At 45.0% G+C, this 16,538-nt stretch overlaps 1 protein-coding gene across 1 annotated transcript in view; it reads right to left on the bottom strand.

Annotated features, from left to right (window-relative positions):
• LOC134320326 (dynein axonemal heavy chain 8-like) overlaps positions 1 to 16,538 on the bottom strand; it is a 58,157-nt gene that overhangs the window by 7,811 nt on the left and 33,808 nt on the right. Inside the window, exons 52-80 of the mRNA XM_063001677.1 lie at positions 16,245 to 16,486; positions 15,033 to 15,173; positions 14,617 to 14,848; positions 13,765 to 13,907; positions 13,540 to 13,674; positions 13,340 to 13,462; positions 12,286 to 12,499; positions 11,618 to 11,727; positions 11,378 to 11,541; positions 10,098 to 10,290; positions 9,743 to 9,865; positions 9,535 to 9,665; positions 9,295 to 9,448; positions 8,536 to 8,700; positions 8,157 to 8,383; positions 7,426 to 7,544; positions 7,239 to 7,342; positions 6,983 to 7,159; positions 6,002 to 6,169; positions 5,701 to 5,916; positions 5,040 to 5,177; positions 3,851 to 3,978; positions 3,603 to 3,774; positions 3,062 to 3,217; positions 2,825 to 2,980; positions 2,159 to 2,341; positions 1,966 to 2,071; positions 820 to 1,072; positions 551 to 741 (exon numbers count right to left, since the gene is read on the bottom strand). Of these exons, the coding sequence (XP_062857747.1) occupies positions 551 to 741; positions 820 to 1,072; positions 1,966 to 2,071; positions 2,159 to 2,341; positions 2,825 to 2,980; positions 3,062 to 3,217; positions 3,603 to 3,774; positions 3,851 to 3,978; positions 5,040 to 5,177; positions 5,701 to 5,916; positions 6,002 to 6,169; positions 6,983 to 7,159; positions 7,239 to 7,342; positions 7,426 to 7,544; positions 8,157 to 8,383; positions 8,536 to 8,700; positions 9,295 to 9,448; positions 9,535 to 9,665; positions 9,743 to 9,865; positions 10,098 to 10,290; positions 11,378 to 11,541; positions 11,618 to 11,727; positions 12,286 to 12,499; positions 13,340 to 13,462; positions 13,540 to 13,674; positions 13,765 to 13,907; positions 14,617 to 14,848; positions 15,033 to 15,173; positions 16,245 to 16,486 (4,764 nt within the window). The remainder of the gene's footprint in view (positions 1 to 550; positions 742 to 819; positions 1,073 to 1,965; positions 2,072 to 2,158; positions 2,342 to 2,824; positions 2,981 to 3,061; positions 3,218 to 3,602; positions 3,775 to 3,850; positions 3,979 to 5,039; positions 5,178 to 5,700; positions 5,917 to 6,001; positions 6,170 to 6,982; positions 7,160 to 7,238; positions 7,343 to 7,425; positions 7,545 to 8,156; positions 8,384 to 8,535; positions 8,701 to 9,294; positions 9,449 to 9,534; positions 9,666 to 9,742; positions 9,866 to 10,097; positions 10,291 to 11,377; positions 11,542 to 11,617; positions 11,728 to 12,285; positions 12,500 to 13,339; positions 13,463 to 13,539; positions 13,675 to 13,764; positions 13,908 to 14,616; positions 14,849 to 15,032; positions 15,174 to 16,244; positions 16,487 to 16,538) is intronic.

Genomic DNA, 16,538 nt, shown 5'->3' with positions numbered 1-16,538 from the left:
CTCCGTACACAGTGCTGATCCGCACTGCACTCGTCAAAGTGTAGGTGATGAGATGCATACGGCTGCTGCCCACGTGTCGGAGGGGGCGTGGGTTGGCTTCGTTCTCGCACTTAAAGTTGGGAGAAAAAGGGAGACAATGCATATACAGTATATATATTATATATATATATATATAAATATAAATAAATAAATATATAAATGCATTTTAAAGATTCCTGGGGACAGAAATGGCACCGATTCGGCGGAATGGTCCTACAATACCGTCACAGTATCGTCAGGTTTAAACATTACAGCAATGAAAACATGTTACTTCCAAAAGAGTTCAGCTCTAGGTCTACTACTGCATACAATCTTCTATAAGAACTCATCAATGCTCCTTTTATATCCTGTCAGGACAGCATCGCCTGCTTTGTGTTGTTTTTACCGTGTTTACAGTGTTAATTTGCCCTGTGCGAGTTAAAAATGAGTTTAGGGCATTAAATTAGAAAGTTAAAGAGACAGAGGGATAAATATTCCCTCGTGTGCTGTAGCTTTCTGTCTCAGGTGGCACCTTTAATAAGAATCTGGAACTCGCTGTGCTTGATGTTGCCCTTCTGCAGATCGATCTTGAGAGCCAGCAGCAGAGTGAAGATGAACTTGTGATTCTCGTACAGGCCTCGGACCGTGTATCTGAACACCTCGTACGTCAGACAGTCGATGATGTTAGCGATGCGCTTCTGGGTCAGGGGGGTTTTTTCTGACCTGGAAAAGATTCACTCATAATTAAAATACGCACTCATAATAAAGTGGTTACAGATGGAGGTGCGGGGTTAACGGCACCTCGACATGGAGAGGTCGAAGATCCTGAGGAACTGGGCGAGCGAGGTCTGGTACATGACGTTGACCATGCTCATCTCTGTGATGAGGAAGTAGAGGATGCTGCCGCGGGACGCCGCGGGACGGTACTCCTCCTGAGCGGCGAGGATCTTCGTCTCCGTCTCGGTGGCCACGTTGAGCTTCTCGCTCACCTCCGCTGCTGTTTCCTTAGTGACTCTCAAGATCCCGATCATGGACTCGTCGTCGACCAGAGAGCCTGAACAGACAGAGACGGGGGTGGACTAAACAACAAGTCTATTTTCATTTACAAGACCTCTAAAAGTTTCTTTATTACTTACTCAAATAACTTACGGTGACCTTGTGCTACATGGACCAGTAAGTTTACTCAAGTTCAACCGGTAATTGTGATATTTGTAAGAATCACAGTTGTGTCCAGTCAGCACATTATTAACCCTTTAATGGTCTGCTCAACCATTTGTCTGAGTTTACTTTGAGTCTAAATACTTGGGTAAAAATAAGCTGTATTTCTTGTTTGGGCCAGATCTACTCCTTGGTTGACGTGTTAGTTTACTCCCAAAAAACTAAGAAAAGAAAGTAAATTAAATAAATAACTTTTTAACTTTTCATTGCTGAGACCATGCTGGTTTCCCATGCCAGCAGAGAGCTGGACACATCAATCATCTGCGCCTCCGTGCCCCCTCTGTCAGCCAGCATAGCAACACAGAAGGACATGACTCTTTATTTATTTATGAGGATTTTAACATCATGTTTGACGCACTTCATTCATCAGTTCACAGGTTTAATATCAAACACAGTCATGAACAATTTTGTATCTCCAGTTCACCTCACTTGCACGTCTTTGTACTGTGGGAGGAAACCGGAGCTCCCGGTGGAAACCTACGCAGGCATGGGGAGAACATGCAAACTCCACACAGAAAGGACCCAGACCGCTCTACCTGGGGATCAAACCCAGGACCTTCTTGCTGTGAGGCGACAGTGCTACCCACTAAGCCCGACATGGTAAATTCATTCCGCCACGTTACAGTAGCGGTTGTTAGACCTGATCTGTTACAGATGAATACATGAATATACTCATGACTTCATGACTAAATACTAAATTATTATTTTGGTATGGTCTTATATACGCACCTTTTGTGGTGCTGAGCTTGTAAAGCAAATTATCCTCCAGCTCTTTCATCTTCCTCTTGTTGGCCGTGACGTCCTGCATCAGATTCAGCCTCTCAGCCTCCAGTTCCTGTGTAACATCAGTCAGTGATGGACCGGCTCATTATTTATCACTGAAAGGAATGTAAGGGATGACGTGAAACGTGTGCAGACGTACGTATTTCTCGGTCAGGATGACTCTGCCCAGCAGCTGGTTCTCCAGGCCCTTCATGGTCACGGTGAAGTCGATGATGGAGGTTTTGGCACAGACCTCGGGCGTGTAGGACGGGTTGGGCAGCTTGGTGGCGATGTAGAGTTGGAAGCCGTCCATCACGTCGATCTCTTTGTCTCCGACTTTAACCTGTCGTACGCAGTGTTTCGGTTAACACTGAACAGGATATGCAGGCACGTCCTGATGTAAAAGCTCTGGTACCCACCTACATCTGCCCTGTGATTAATCCATTCATTGTTTATTTATTTACATGCATGGGCAGTGGTAGTTCAGTGATTAAGGTACTGGACTAGTAATCATACGGTTGTCTGTTTAAGCCCCATCATCACCAGGCTGCCACTGTTGGGCCCCTAAGCAAGGCCCTTAATCCTTAAATGCTCAAACTGTATTCAGTCATAATTGTAAGGGCCTTTGGATGAAATGTGATAGAAATGATTGACATGTAGGGCGGTTGTAGCCAAGTGGTTAAGGTACTGGACTAGTAAGCAGAAGGTCGCTGGTTCAAACCCTACCACTGCCACTGTTTGGCCCTTAAGCAAGGCCCTAAACCCTCAATTGCTCAGACTGTAAGTCGCTTTTGCTAAATTCCGGAAATGTAAATGTAACGCTCACCTTGTAGGAGGATCCAGACTTGATGAAGTTCTTCTCCAGCACGTTATCCAGCGCTGGGTCCAGCTCCTCGGGTACATCCTCGATGAGCAGAGGGCGACCCAGGGACAGGCTGTCCTCCAGATGGGTGCGGAAGTACTTGTGATTCAGAGACGTGACCTTGGAACGATACGGAGCGTTCGTTAGCATCATGTCGTGTACCTAGTGCTGACGTTAGCTAGCCTGAGCCACGGATCTGACCTGGAGCTCGTTGGCTTTCTCCTTCTTCTTGATCCAAGCCTTGCCCTGAGTCTGGGGGTCGATGAGGAGGGGGAAGCGGGTAGCTTTGGTGACAATGATGCCGTTCTGCACCGACAGGTCATCACCCGGAAGGCCCTGCAGATTCCACTCGCTGATCTGAACGAGGGGGGAGAAGATACCACCTGTGAGGGTCTTCCATCAACATTCCATCAACAGCCTTCACTGATCCCACTCTCATCAGGCATCAGTACTGACTACTGATTAATCAGGGCTTCTCTTTACACTCAGAACATTTACTGTTTTGTTTTGGATTCATCCAATCATAAGCTTGCTGGTTCAAGCCCCACCTTTGCCAGATTGCTGCTGTTGGGCCCTTTAGCAAGGCCCTTAACCCTTAATTGCTGAGACTGTACTGTCACTCTACTCTAAGTCGCTTTAGATAAAGCACCAGTACCAGCACTGTAACCAGAACTGAGTATCTAGGACTAAATCCCACATCATGTAGGTGGTATTAAGACCAGGATGTTAAATAAAATCCTACTGTGGGCTGGTCCACCAGCATGGAGATCAGGTTCAGGTTTTCAGTGAAGGGAATGTTCTTCTTCGTGAGCTCGTCCTCCCAGATCTCCTTCAGCAGCATGTTACGGAACTGTTGGTTGAACGGACCACAGTAGGACAGGAAGCCGGTCAGCTGCAGGACGTCTCCAACCAGCCTGAGAGCAGAGCAGAGACAGACACGTGAACCTCGGTTCGACCCCAGGAGCCGTGGAGAGACTGAGAGAAACCTGCCTGCTGATCTGTGAGGTGAACTCTCTGCTCTGCTCGGTCCAGCGCACTTTCTCCCCGCTCAGCCCGTCGATCAGAGCGGAGGCCGTCTGCATTTTATTTCTGCACGATTCGGCGTCGTTCAGCAGATCCTGAAAACAGTTAACGTTATTCCAGTGTCTCGTAAGCATTAGATGCACGTTTACACACACAGTGATTTGTGAAATAAAAAGGCCACGAAATGCTCTGATTGGGCCCCGGGTATTAGGGAATGTGGACTTGGATCAACAGCTAATGTTAGTACTGTGGTACCTTGTAACTGTACGTCCCCTAAACTCAAAATCTGAAACTCGACGGCCTTCTTTGAGAAATTTGTACCCTTAAACTCAACGTTTCCCTCAAACTCAACGTGTGCTTTGATCAGCGCTTGGCTTGAGCGGTGTGGTAAGATGTCATGTGAACATGAGCTGAATCTGCATTAGTGTGGAATAAGCGTCAGATCCAGGGTTACAGCTCCACATGATTCTCCTTCCTGTTTCACTTTGTGTTACAGCTCCAGCTTCTGAGAAATGGTGAGAATCAGAATCAGCTTCTCCCAGAGTCTAAAACTCTTAACTTAATGTATTAAAAGAACAACATAAAAACACTAAACCTCTCTTCATTATTACTGCTCATAAGTTCTCTCCACTCATTAAAAAGCATAACAAAACAATAAAGTAAAGCTAAAGTGCAGCTTTTATTGCATTTTTAACAGTTAGTAATTGTATTTCAGTGTGTTTATATTATATTTGTGTTATTTTCAGTGTTTAAGAGTCAAAAACAACCTCATTATTTTACATGAGACTAAAATATCTGCAGCTCACCGGGACCATGGACGCATTAACAGGTTCCCCAAACATCCTTATGGGGGAAAATACCTCGAAACTCAACGTCTTTAAAACTCAACGCCACGCCCAGAACCGACTGACGTTGAGTGTCTGAAGTGGAGTCTGACTGGTGACTGGAAATTTAAGGTGGTAACTGCAGTCTGATTGGCTACAGTGAATTTTAGTGCAGGTAGATGGACTGATTAGGTAGGAAGCGCTCACACACACACACACACACACACACACACATACACACACTGAGTGCTTGATCTGTTGAGATGAAAATCCCAGTATCTACAGTTAAAACTGATGTATGATGCACCAGTCACCAGTAGAAGAGGACGTACCTGCTTCTCCTTCATGGCTGCTTCGAATTTGGCCAGCACCATGTCCAGCTCTGCCTGCTTTTCATCCAGCTGGGCCTGAGCGTTAGCCAGTTCCTTATTAGCTGCCGTTAGCCTGTTCTCCTGAACGCTGAGATTAGCCTGGGTAGGAAGAAGGCAGGATATGCCAGTGTTACTAATAAAGTTAGAGAAGAGTCTTGTGTGTGTGTGTGTGTGTTGGGATGCTGGTAACGAATGTGCTTTTGCCGCTGATGAACCAGAAGTGAACATCACACGTTACATTTAGGTGCAGGGGTATCGTATATTACGCTCGCCCATCACAGCTGAGATCTGGGACTGGCACCCTGCTCTGCAATGGACTGGCACCGAGTTCAGGGTATTCCTGTCTCGAGGTTAATGAAAATTAAATTTGCGATCGTAGCCCAAAATCAAACCCCCTGCACCACTCCAGCTCACAATTTAGGAGTCTAATGACTGGCAGTGATTTTAGTCTTGCTGCCTCAGCATGTCCATATTTATAATCACACAACACACAAAAGTGAGACCTGTAAGAAAAGCCTTTAATCTTTGAGTTTTTAATCGTATAGATTGTATATATCCATGATTAATAAACCACCGTATGTATTTTGAAGTGATTTCTGTGGGTCCGGCTCTCGTGTTTTACCTTCAGTGGCAGCACCTCCTTGTTGATGCTGAAGAAGGTGGCCATAGCCTGTGTCCAGGACAGCAGACCCGCCACGTTTCCGCACACTTTACTGGCGTTCTCCAGCGTGTAATCCTCCATCTGGAAGTACGGCTCCAGCAGCTCCATCGTCTCTTCGGTTATCGTGTCCTTAGGAAACTGCTGCAGTGACGTCAGGAAGCCGCCGCCGCTCATCAGCTTAGGGGTGAAGAGAGGAGACTCGTATCATTAGTCTCATTAGAACCATCAGATCTCGTGAGGTCTGGTGTTTCAGGGATTTTACCTTCATGGCTTCGCTCCAGGAGGGCTTAAGGCAGTGCCTCTCTGGATCCATGACGACGGGGTCCAGCTTCTTGCGGAAGAGAAGCAGACAGCAGTCCATAATTCTCATGATTAAATGTGGTGGCTTGGACAGTTTCCTCACTGTTGCGATATCGGCCGGTTTGATGGTCTGTTAAAGACACGAGGTCAAAAACGATTTACAAATCTAGGATATAGTGGTTTCAGATCCTACAGTCGTTCCAGTGAACAGGACAGGACAAGGGTAGAAAGGACAGGCCACACAAACAGAACCACACACACTCGGCAGGGAACCGAACAAGTCAACTCATAAAACAGAATCAAAGACCCAGAACGACTCTACCCTGTATCAACTGAGTTAATGACAAAAGTTAGAGAGCGCTAGCAGGAGATCTAGCAAATAATTCAGAGGGCAAAGCCAGTCAGTCAGAGGTACGCTGTTAGACGGTGCTTCTCAGGTAGTGAGGAACCTTTAATGAGGCGCAGAAAATGCTTTGAAGTTTAGTTCAGAGAGAACTACGCTTTCTGTCGGCCTGTGTGGGCGTGGCAGGTTGGGTCTCACTTAGCATTGTGCTTCAGAAATCGTTTTATAAGCACCTATAAGCGTTTCCTGCTTATTTCTATTTTAGGTTTCTTCTGTCATTAAAATTTAAAGAGAGGTAACTCTTGGATCTCACTTCTTCAGGTTTGTATATATAGTACAAAAGTATTTGGACACTTCTTTTAATTATCGAATTCATGTGCCGAGCCATACAAACGCTGTCATCTTTCGACTGAACGGGCACAAATTCCCACAGGCATTCTGTATTTCAAAGTCATTTAAAGAGGCTTTATTAGAAAAGCCGCTGTCGTTCTAGCTGAATAGATCAGACGCCACTGTGTGTTTTTAAAATGGGAGGTCTGACAAGCCCATGGTCAGGTGTCCAAATACTTTTGAGCTGCTACATCAGTTTTTGGAACTCACGTTTAAAGCCGCCTCAGCTTTCATGAGTGCAGGTTCAGCCGCCTGCAGCTTCAGCTCTGCCACACCTTTTTCCTTCTCGATTTCCTCCACGATCTTCAGCGCTTTATCCTTCACCACCTGCACCTCGTTTTTGACCACAGAGGCGGCCTCGGCGCTCACAGTCACCTCCTTGAGGACCTGCACGACCAAGTCCATGAGCTCACGATCGATCTAGCAAAGTGAAAACGCTCTGCTCAGTTCTGATCGAATGATGTACCTTGTCGGCTCGGGCCGAGGCCAACGCCAGCTCCTGCTCCTTCACCACCAGGTCTCTGGACAGCTGCGCGACGGATTCGCTGGCTTCCATTAGCTTGGCTAGACCTGGGAAACGAGCAGGGCTTGATCACTCAAACACACTCGTACACACACAAAACACATTACAAATGTACTGGCCTTGTCCCTACCGACATTCATGCGCTCAACAAGAGTGTTGATGTGGGTGTGCTTCTCTGTATAGAGGGTTTTGTATCCATTGATGAAGGACAGGTAGGATTTCGGGGTGACGTGGGCCCTTCGTCTGAATCTGAATAAAAAGAAAGAGGAACAGAAAGGTTGATTCCAGACTTTGGACCACAAAACCTGATCTGTAGCAAAAGAAAGGGACAGATTTCATGAATTCAGCTCGATTATACATGAATACCTTTTGGTATAAGTGGAATTGGTATGACCAAAGGTATCTGGACACCTGACAATGAGCTGTTTAGCTAGAACAATAGCCGATTCTCTAATAAAGCGCTTCAAATGACTCTGATATTACAGTATGCCTGTGGGAATTTGTGCCCGTTAAGTTAAAAGATAACAGCATAGGTTAAACCCTTGATATAAGGTACAAGGGACAGTGGGAGCCTAGTGGATAGAGCTTTGGGCTACCAGTCAATGACTGTCAATGCAAATCCAGGCTCTGTCGTGCAGCCACTGTTGGGCCCTTGAACAAGGCCCTTAACCCATTAAATAAATTCCCTTTAAATGAATGTTAGACGTCATCACTGTGAGATTCGATTGATGAGGCAGCAAAATATGCCCCGAGGACCTGGGTTTGATCCTCGTCTTGACCCTCTTTACTAGTTTGGGTGACTTAGTGTCTATAAAACTGAGGTTCTCTAACATGGCTGTATCTCTAAGTACAGTACGGTACCTCTCAAAGTAGCTCTCGCAGGTGGAGGAGACTCTGTCGTGATAGACGGCCATAGTCTGGACCACCGCAGTCTTCACCTCAGGCGAACAGACCATGTGGAAGTCCGAGAGGAAATACTGGGACACGGCCATCAGGGCTTCACTCGGCCACGGGGTGAACCAGTCCATGGTGCATCCGGATATCAGTCCGGGGAACTTCAGAGAGCGGGAGCGGAACTTCTCCCCCACCTGATCAAAATATTCCACATTATGAAGCGTGTTAATTCACTTCAGTCTTAAAATTACAACGATTTCTGTAACTGCTCTTTTACTGTGAGTGAATCTGACTCACATTCTGAGAGAATAAAATGAAGAGCATCAAACAGAGGGGTGAGACTCACCGGGGAAAAACACAGCACCACATGGAGGTTCTTTTTGGCCCGGGAGATGAAGTATTCATACAGATTATCAAAGGTGGGCGGCACTCGGGGCGTCTCCTTTTTCATTACGGGGATGAGATTCTGTGTTATCTCGTCCAGTTCATCACGAGCAAAAAGGTTCGAGACCTAGAGGAGAAACATGAGAAAGTGAATATCAAGTGCAGTGTGTTTTTACTTCCGCAGAAATGATCCGTATTACTAGGGCTCGACTAAATTCACTGGGAAATGTGCTTCATTTTACGGACGTCTTTACAGTCTTTCATTAATTTATGTCATTAATTAAAAATGTCATTAATTTAAATATTAAAGCTCTTGTCCGTGTTCCACATCTTGGTCATTTTGACTAACTCATTGCAAACTGAATTGCCGTAGGACTGCTAGTGTAAGAGACTTTTCTGTGATGTTGTTTGCTGATAATGAGCGCATTTTGTCCCTTTGTGGATTCCATAATCGAAAGTGTGTTTCTCTACACACGTGATCATCAAACTCTAAAGACGCTCGGTTACACTAGGGCGCCTCACAGTGCGGATTAACCAGTAATCTTGATGCATTTGTACTGCACGTGAATAAAAAATGGTAAATCGCTAAACCGTACATTTTAAATTTCACAGCAAATTACATATTACACGGGGAACGGCTCATTTCACGGTCCATGGCGCCATTCTCACGTCCGTGAATCGGTAGGGACTTAGTTATTAGTGATTAGTGAAGCTGCTTCACCTCTCCAGATGACAAAACATTGTTAAGGTACTCTAGGAAGGCCTCGTCTTTTATCTCGTTGTCCGTGAAGATGAACGTGACGCCTTTTCCTTCAGCGCCGGCCGTTCTGAACAGCACTTTCAGGTCATCCATCAGGTTGCTGATGTTATAGGTTCTGAGTGATACAGGATAAAGATGTAAAAAGTGCAGAATCACTGATATTCTGCAAATCACTCAACCCAGGGAACTACGCCGTCTCACCTAGTGAGTGTAATCTGGAATATCCTGTAACCGGCGATGTACGACGCGAGCCGTGAAAGGCTTTGCTTGCCCGACCCTCCCACTCCCACCAGCAGAGCGCTTCCTCCATCGGTCCTGATGATGCGGGAGATCTGCGGCCGAGAGAAACTAGCAGTTTTTATAAACTCTGGGTTTAAAGGCTGAGCTGTGGTCAGAACTTTACACTGACCTTGATGAGGTGGGTCATGGCATCAGTAAAGAAGACCAGGTCCAGATGTGAGCCCCGAACAGCCTCGTTATACTGGCTCTGATAGAACCGCAGTCTCTCCGACAGGAACTGGAAGTCCGGCACCTGGGAAATATAGCAGAAGTGTGATGTGTGTAAGATTTATACTAGCCCTCGTCCCTTCCCACATGTGCCTGGCTGATCTGTGACACCGGCCAGGTGCTTTACTGTGTATGGAGCATCATGCAATGTCCTGGAGGAACCTCGAGCAGACAGCAGGAGCTGCTGGTGTATTTAATCAGCTCTCATTACAGCCCAGCTGAGACCAGGTCAGGACCATGTTTTAAAATAAACGTACCAGTTCATAGATTTTGGGAGCGTCGAGACAGGCGTCATCAGCCTCCTCTCCTGTAGGCTCTGGAGCCTCTCTCAGGAAGTCCACAAAGTAAGGGTCGGGGTGGAGGTGTGGCACCAAAGCAGGATCCACGTGTTCCTGAATGACCTGGGCTATAGACTTCTCGAACCAGTGCTTATCCTCCTCACACACAAACCTGGAATACACACAGCTAGTCATTAGATAGATAGACAGACAGACAGACAGACAGACAGACAGATAGATAGACAGATAGATTGACCCTAGATAGATAGACAGAGAGATAGACAGACAGACAGAGAGATAGATAGACAGACAAATAGAAAGATAGATAGATAGATAGATAGATAGATAGATAGATAGATAGATAGATAGATAGATAGACAGACAGACAGACAGATAGATAGACAGAGAGATAGACAGACAGACAGAGAGATAGATAGACAGACAAATAGAAAGATAGATAGATAGATAGATAGATAGATAGATAGATAGATAGATAGATAGATAGATAGATAGATAGACAGACAGACAGAGAGAGATAGATAGACGGACGGACAGATAGACAAATAGATAGATAGATAGATAGATAGATAGATAGATAGATAGATAGATAGATAGATAGATAGATAGATAGATAGATAAATAGATAGATAGACAGACAGACAGAGAGAGATAGATAGACGGACGGACAGATAGACAAATAGATAGATAGATAGACAGAGAGATAGACAGACAGACAGAGAGAGATAGATAGACGGACGGATAGATAGATAGATAGATAGATAGATAGATAGATAGATAGATAGATAGATAGATAGATAGATAGATAGATAGATAGGTAGACAGACAGACAGAGAGAGATAGATAGACGGACGGACAGATAGACAAATAGATAGATAGATAGATAGATAGATAGATAGACAGAGAGATAGATAGACAGACAGACAGAGATAGATAGACAGACAGACAGATAGATAGACAGATAGATAGACCCTAGATAGATAGATAGATAGATAGACAGACAGAGAGAGATAGATAGACGGACGGACAGATAGACAAATAGATAGATAGATAGACAGAGAGATAGACAGACAGAGAGAGATAGATAGACGGACGGACGGACAGATAGACAGACAGACAGGTAGACAGACAGACAGAGAGAGATAGATAGACGGACGGACAGATAGACAAATAGATAGATAGATAGATAGAGAGAGATAGATAGACAGACAGAAAGACAGACAGCCAGACAGACACCTTACCGGTCTGCGATGACTCGAGTGCATTCACACTTGAACAAGGACAGGAGGGTGGCGACTGTCTCACACTCTTCTGCTCTGATCTTCAGCATGCCCTGCCAAATCCTGGACAGATCTCTTAGGTTGAAGAAGTAGTGAAACTTTGATGGAGTGGGCAACATCTTCCCCTGTAACACAGTGCAGGAGAGGTTTGGACTCTTTCACCTCACAGGGAGTGATCATTTTACTAACGATGCATTTTACCTTGGTCCATTGCCAGAGAATCCGGGAAGCGGGTACGAGACGCTGTACAGTGTCAGAGATCTCTGGTGTAAATCCTCGACACTGATGGAAATATCCACAGCCAATAATTCCTAATAGAAAAGTACTGGTCAGTTCTCTGTGAAACAGCTTCAAAGGTTTGGCATGAAAAAGAAAGACAGAACCCACTAATAATGAATAATTAAGGTCCTGCCTAATTCAGACCGTGAAAATCACAGCACGGATCGTGAAATGTGCAGTATAAGGCATCCTAGCAATCTTACAGTAATTACATTAACCTACGAGACTTCACTACCTGACCGTGTTTGATGTGTGTTTTACGTATTAAGTGCATTTTGTCCCTTTGTGGATCCATAATGAATGTAAAAGTGTGTTTCTCTACACACGTGATCGTCTCTGTGCTGCACCTCAAAAAGAACAAACCAGTAAAGTTTTCTGCTCTAAATAGTTTGTCTGTGTTCAGTTGATTTCTTTCTTTATAGACTCAGTAAACATTAAAGACGCTCGGTTACATCAGCAATCAGTGTAAAGCAGCTAAAAACACCAAAACATCCCCACATTTTGCCCCAGTGTTCCTCCCAATCTAGTCGTATCCAGTTACCCCATCATATTTCACTCCTGACCGAGCGCAGTACCGACGTGATTATTACCGAAGATCATGTCGATGGAGGAGTTGGCCGGAAGCGTGCAGTTAAACACTGTGAACTGTCTCTTCAGTCTCTGAGGAATATCGTTCCTGCCACCGCCGGGATGGATCATGGCGGCCATCATCTGAACGTCTGTTATGGTGGTGAAATCACCGGGTTTATCCAGACTGTACATGCCCGACATCTCCATCGTCTGACGCACTATTTCATTTGTGATCTACAGAAAAAAAACATGAAATATTACAGATTATTTATAGACTGTGTGGCCTCCACTTCTTATCACCATTACTGGACAAACAACAATTAAACTGGACTTTAACTCCAACCACCTCCTTGTTTCTACACTCTGTCCATTTTATCAGCTCCACTTACCATATAGAAGCACTTTGCAGTTCTACAATTACTGACTGTAGTCCATCTGTTTGTCTACATGCTTTGTCAGGACCCCCACAGAGCAGGTATTATTTAGGTGGTGGATGATTCTCATGGTGACACTGACATGGTGGTGGTGTGCAGGTATGAGTGGATCAGACACAGCGGCGCTGCTGGAGTTTTAAAACACCTCACTGTCACTGCTGGACTGAGAATCGTCCACCAACCAAAAATATCCAGCCAAGAGCGCCCCGTGGGCGGCGTCCTGTGACCGCTGATGAAGGTCTAGAAGATGAGCGACTCAAACAGCAGCAATAGATGAGCGATCGTCTCTGACTTTACATCTACAAGGTGGACCGACTAGGTAGGAGTGTCTGATAGAGTGGACAGTGAGTGGACACGGTGTTTAAAAACTCCAGCAGTGCTGCTGTGTCTGATCCACTCATACCAGCACAACACACACTAACACACCACCACCATGTCAGTGTCACTGCAGTGCTGAGAATGATCCACCACCTAAATAATAGCTGCTCTGTGGGGGTCCTGACCATTGTAAAACAGGGTGAAAGCAGGTTAAAAACAAAGTGCTTCTATGTGGTCAGTGGAGCTGATAAAATGGACAGTGAGGTGGTTTTAATGTTATGGCTGATCGGTGTATATTTGTATCGATGTTTAATTTTCCGACCTGATCTCCCCATTCATTGACGACAGGCATGTTGATGTCATCAATAAAAACGGTCAGTCTCCGTCTGCCGGGGGGTCCGTATGTGCTGCCCAGCCGCTTCTCTATGTAACTCTCTACTGCCCGCTGTAATCAGAACGGCGTTAATCAGAATCAGTCATCGGTAATGGTGAGTTTTACTGCATCTCCTTCCTTTCCTTCACCTGGAACATGATCGGCTCCGTGGCGGAGGAGAAGTTCATGGATTTGAACAGATCCATCTCAGGGTTGTATTTCTTCGTGTAGGCCTTAATCATGACCGTCTTGGCAGTCCCCTGTTCACCGGTGAGGAGAACAGCCTAAGCACAACACACACACACACAAAATTTCTAATCAAGGGTCAGAGACACACAGTCCACGTGTGTTCCAGCAGTTAGATATGTGACGACCTTGCGCTGTTTTGCGATGGCCTCAATCAGGAAGCTCGTTCTGGTGTTGTCCACGTTGGGAACGAGAATGGACGTGTAGTCTGGTGCCGAGTCTGTGGGGTAGACGTACTGCACGACGTATTTACTCCAGTGATCCCAGTCACCTGAAATAAAAAAAATCCACTTTATAGGCTGCAAATAATCAGCAATAATGAGTAGGGATGTAACGATACACTACCCACGATGCGATTCACGATACGAATTTTTCCAGATTGTTTTAAACAAAATTAAATTGAAGACAAATTTTCCTTTTATTATTCTCTTTAAAAAAAAATAAAAAATACTGCATTTGTGCTTATCTTTTATTTATCTAAATAATGAAAGTCCTTTTATTTCTGAGGTAGGTGCAAACTATGCAAAACAATGCTGCACGTTTCCCTTTTTGTGTAAAAAAGCTGAAATGAAATTTTAAAACAAACCCCACATTAAATAAATACATAAATGATACAAATAAAGAAAGTATCCTCACATAAATACATTCTGAACCTGGCAACCCTGTAGTGACTTCAACCAGGCGAGGTGAATAGCACCAGCGCCCTCTGCTGCTTAAAGTCAATATCGATTCATTATACTGTACATGTAAACCGATTTGAATCGTTACACATGTGAATGGATTTTTAACTGTCTCGTGGTGCATCGTTACATCCCTAATAGTGAGGGCTCATTTTTTATTAGGCTGGACGCAGTCGTTTGTTCCCTGATCTGCTTCCGGAAGCAGAGACACGATTCCAATCACCAAAATACCCCACAGTCCCAAAAACACCAGGAATACCTGTTGCCTCCAGCTTTATTAAGTCGATGTGGTAAACTTGCCGTTCTGATTGACCATGTACTCGAACATGGTCTGGCCAGGCTCTGTCGGTGGCAGGTCAAGCTTGCTTTCATGAGAGCGAACGAACAGCTCCATCTTGTCCCGGTCATCCAGTTCCAGCAGAGCTCCCAGACTCCACATCATGCAGAACACGAAGAGGCGCTCCAGGTGCTCGCTGCTCAACGTGCCTCCAGCATCTTTAGGAGGAATCAGACCCTCCAGCAGGTTTACCGACTGGACACACACGTCAGGTGGTGAGCACCAGTACGGGTATCAGCGCAGTAAAGTAACGTAATAGTAACCGAGTAATTATTCAAGTGTAATGATCATTAATAAAGATTTAAAACTGATCTGGATGCTGATAATGAAGTACTGAAGTACTGACCACACTCTTTCATACTGCATGACTGTAGTTTACCTGCATAACGTAGTTGCACTCCAAGAGCTGCATTTTTGGCTTGAGGTTTTGTTTCATGAATATATAAGCATCTTCAAATATCTTATCATACAGGCTCATCAGGCTGTCAGCTTCCTGAGCACTGCGCTTGTTGGTCCAGCCCTGACACACACACACACACACACACACACACACTTTGATATACTGCAGCTTGAATTGTTATTAACCAGACTTATAACTGGTCACAAAAAGCTTCATTATTATTATTCCTTATTTTACTAAGCAGATGATGAGAGTGAGACCTGTTAAGGAATCCTGTTACGGAAGAATAAATATTGTACATTTATATTTTTATTTAGTTTGACTGCACTGTAACCACCAAGGGAAAACGACACATCATGTTTTATTTTATTTGAGACTTTATTTCTACAGCAGCATGGTTGCATCTTTCCCTTTTTCTCCAAATCTAATCACATCCAATTCCCCAGTTATATCTCAGAATCAGAATCAGATTTATCGGATAAACACAAGGAATTTGGTTCTGGCTGATGGTATCTCTGTAGTATAAATATCTCATATAAATATCTGCTCTACTGCTGTAAATCTCGACCCTGACTGAGGAGCACAGTACCTAACACATGCCCCCTCCGACACATGTGTAGCAGCCACTTCTTTTCACCTGCATTAGGTGGGCAGGGATCAGTATGGCGTACTGAGAGTCACGCACTGCTCTCCGCTATTCACCATCTGTGTCATGCGGTGTCTCGACCAGCCAGCAGAGGCCGCTATTGCAGCAGTACATTTACATTTTCAGTATTTCACAGACACTTTTATCCAAAGCGACTTACAGTACTGTGACAGTATACAATCTAAGCAAATGAGGGTTAAGGGCCCTGGCAACCTGGCAGTGGTGGGGCTTGAACCAGCAACCTTCTGATTACTGGTCCAGTACCTAAACGCTAGGCTACAGCTGCCTGTAATGAGGAATCCCTTCAGCCCATTAGAACTTAAGATCATAAGATCCACTTTCCCACAGAATCCTTATTTTCTTCCTACTTCTTAATACTTGCCAGTGGGTGGATTAGCAGATCTAAATTCCCTCTAGGTTTGAGTCTGTCTGTCAATGTGGTATTTCTTCTTTGCATCTAGCTTTTTTCCTGGGTGGATCTGAATCCCCCTTGACCCTGATCAGGACTAAGCAGTAAGTGAGAGTTAGCAGTTATAAATGAGAACCTGCAGAATGGGTCTCCAGCTGAGAGCGGAGGAGCTCATGAACACCATGCCCACTCTGGAGACGGTAGCGGGAGAAGCATTGTCCATGTTGTGCACCTCAAACACCAGCTTACAGCTCGGGGACATAGGGATCCGGTCACCGTTCGCCAGGGTCAGAGTTTTGTTGTCGTCCAGCACCGAGTTCAGGTTCTCGATCCAGATGGCGTCTACTGGCCCATCCAGCACAATCCAGATGTTTTCTCCTGAATAAAGAATAAATACATGATGTGCAGTGTGCAGTGCTCATTCTGAGGG

This window comes from Trichomycterus rosablanca, chromosome 9 (assembly GCF_030014385.1).
Source record: "Trichomycterus rosablanca isolate fTriRos1 chromosome 9, fTriRos1.hap1, whole genome shotgun sequence".
In the NCBI taxonomy this organism is placed as follows: Eukaryota; Metazoa; Chordata; class Actinopteri; order Siluriformes; family Trichomycteridae; genus Trichomycterus; species Trichomycterus rosablanca.
The sequence above is the reverse complement of the archived record's forward strand: the minus strand, read 5'-3'. Positions and strand labels throughout refer to the sequence as shown.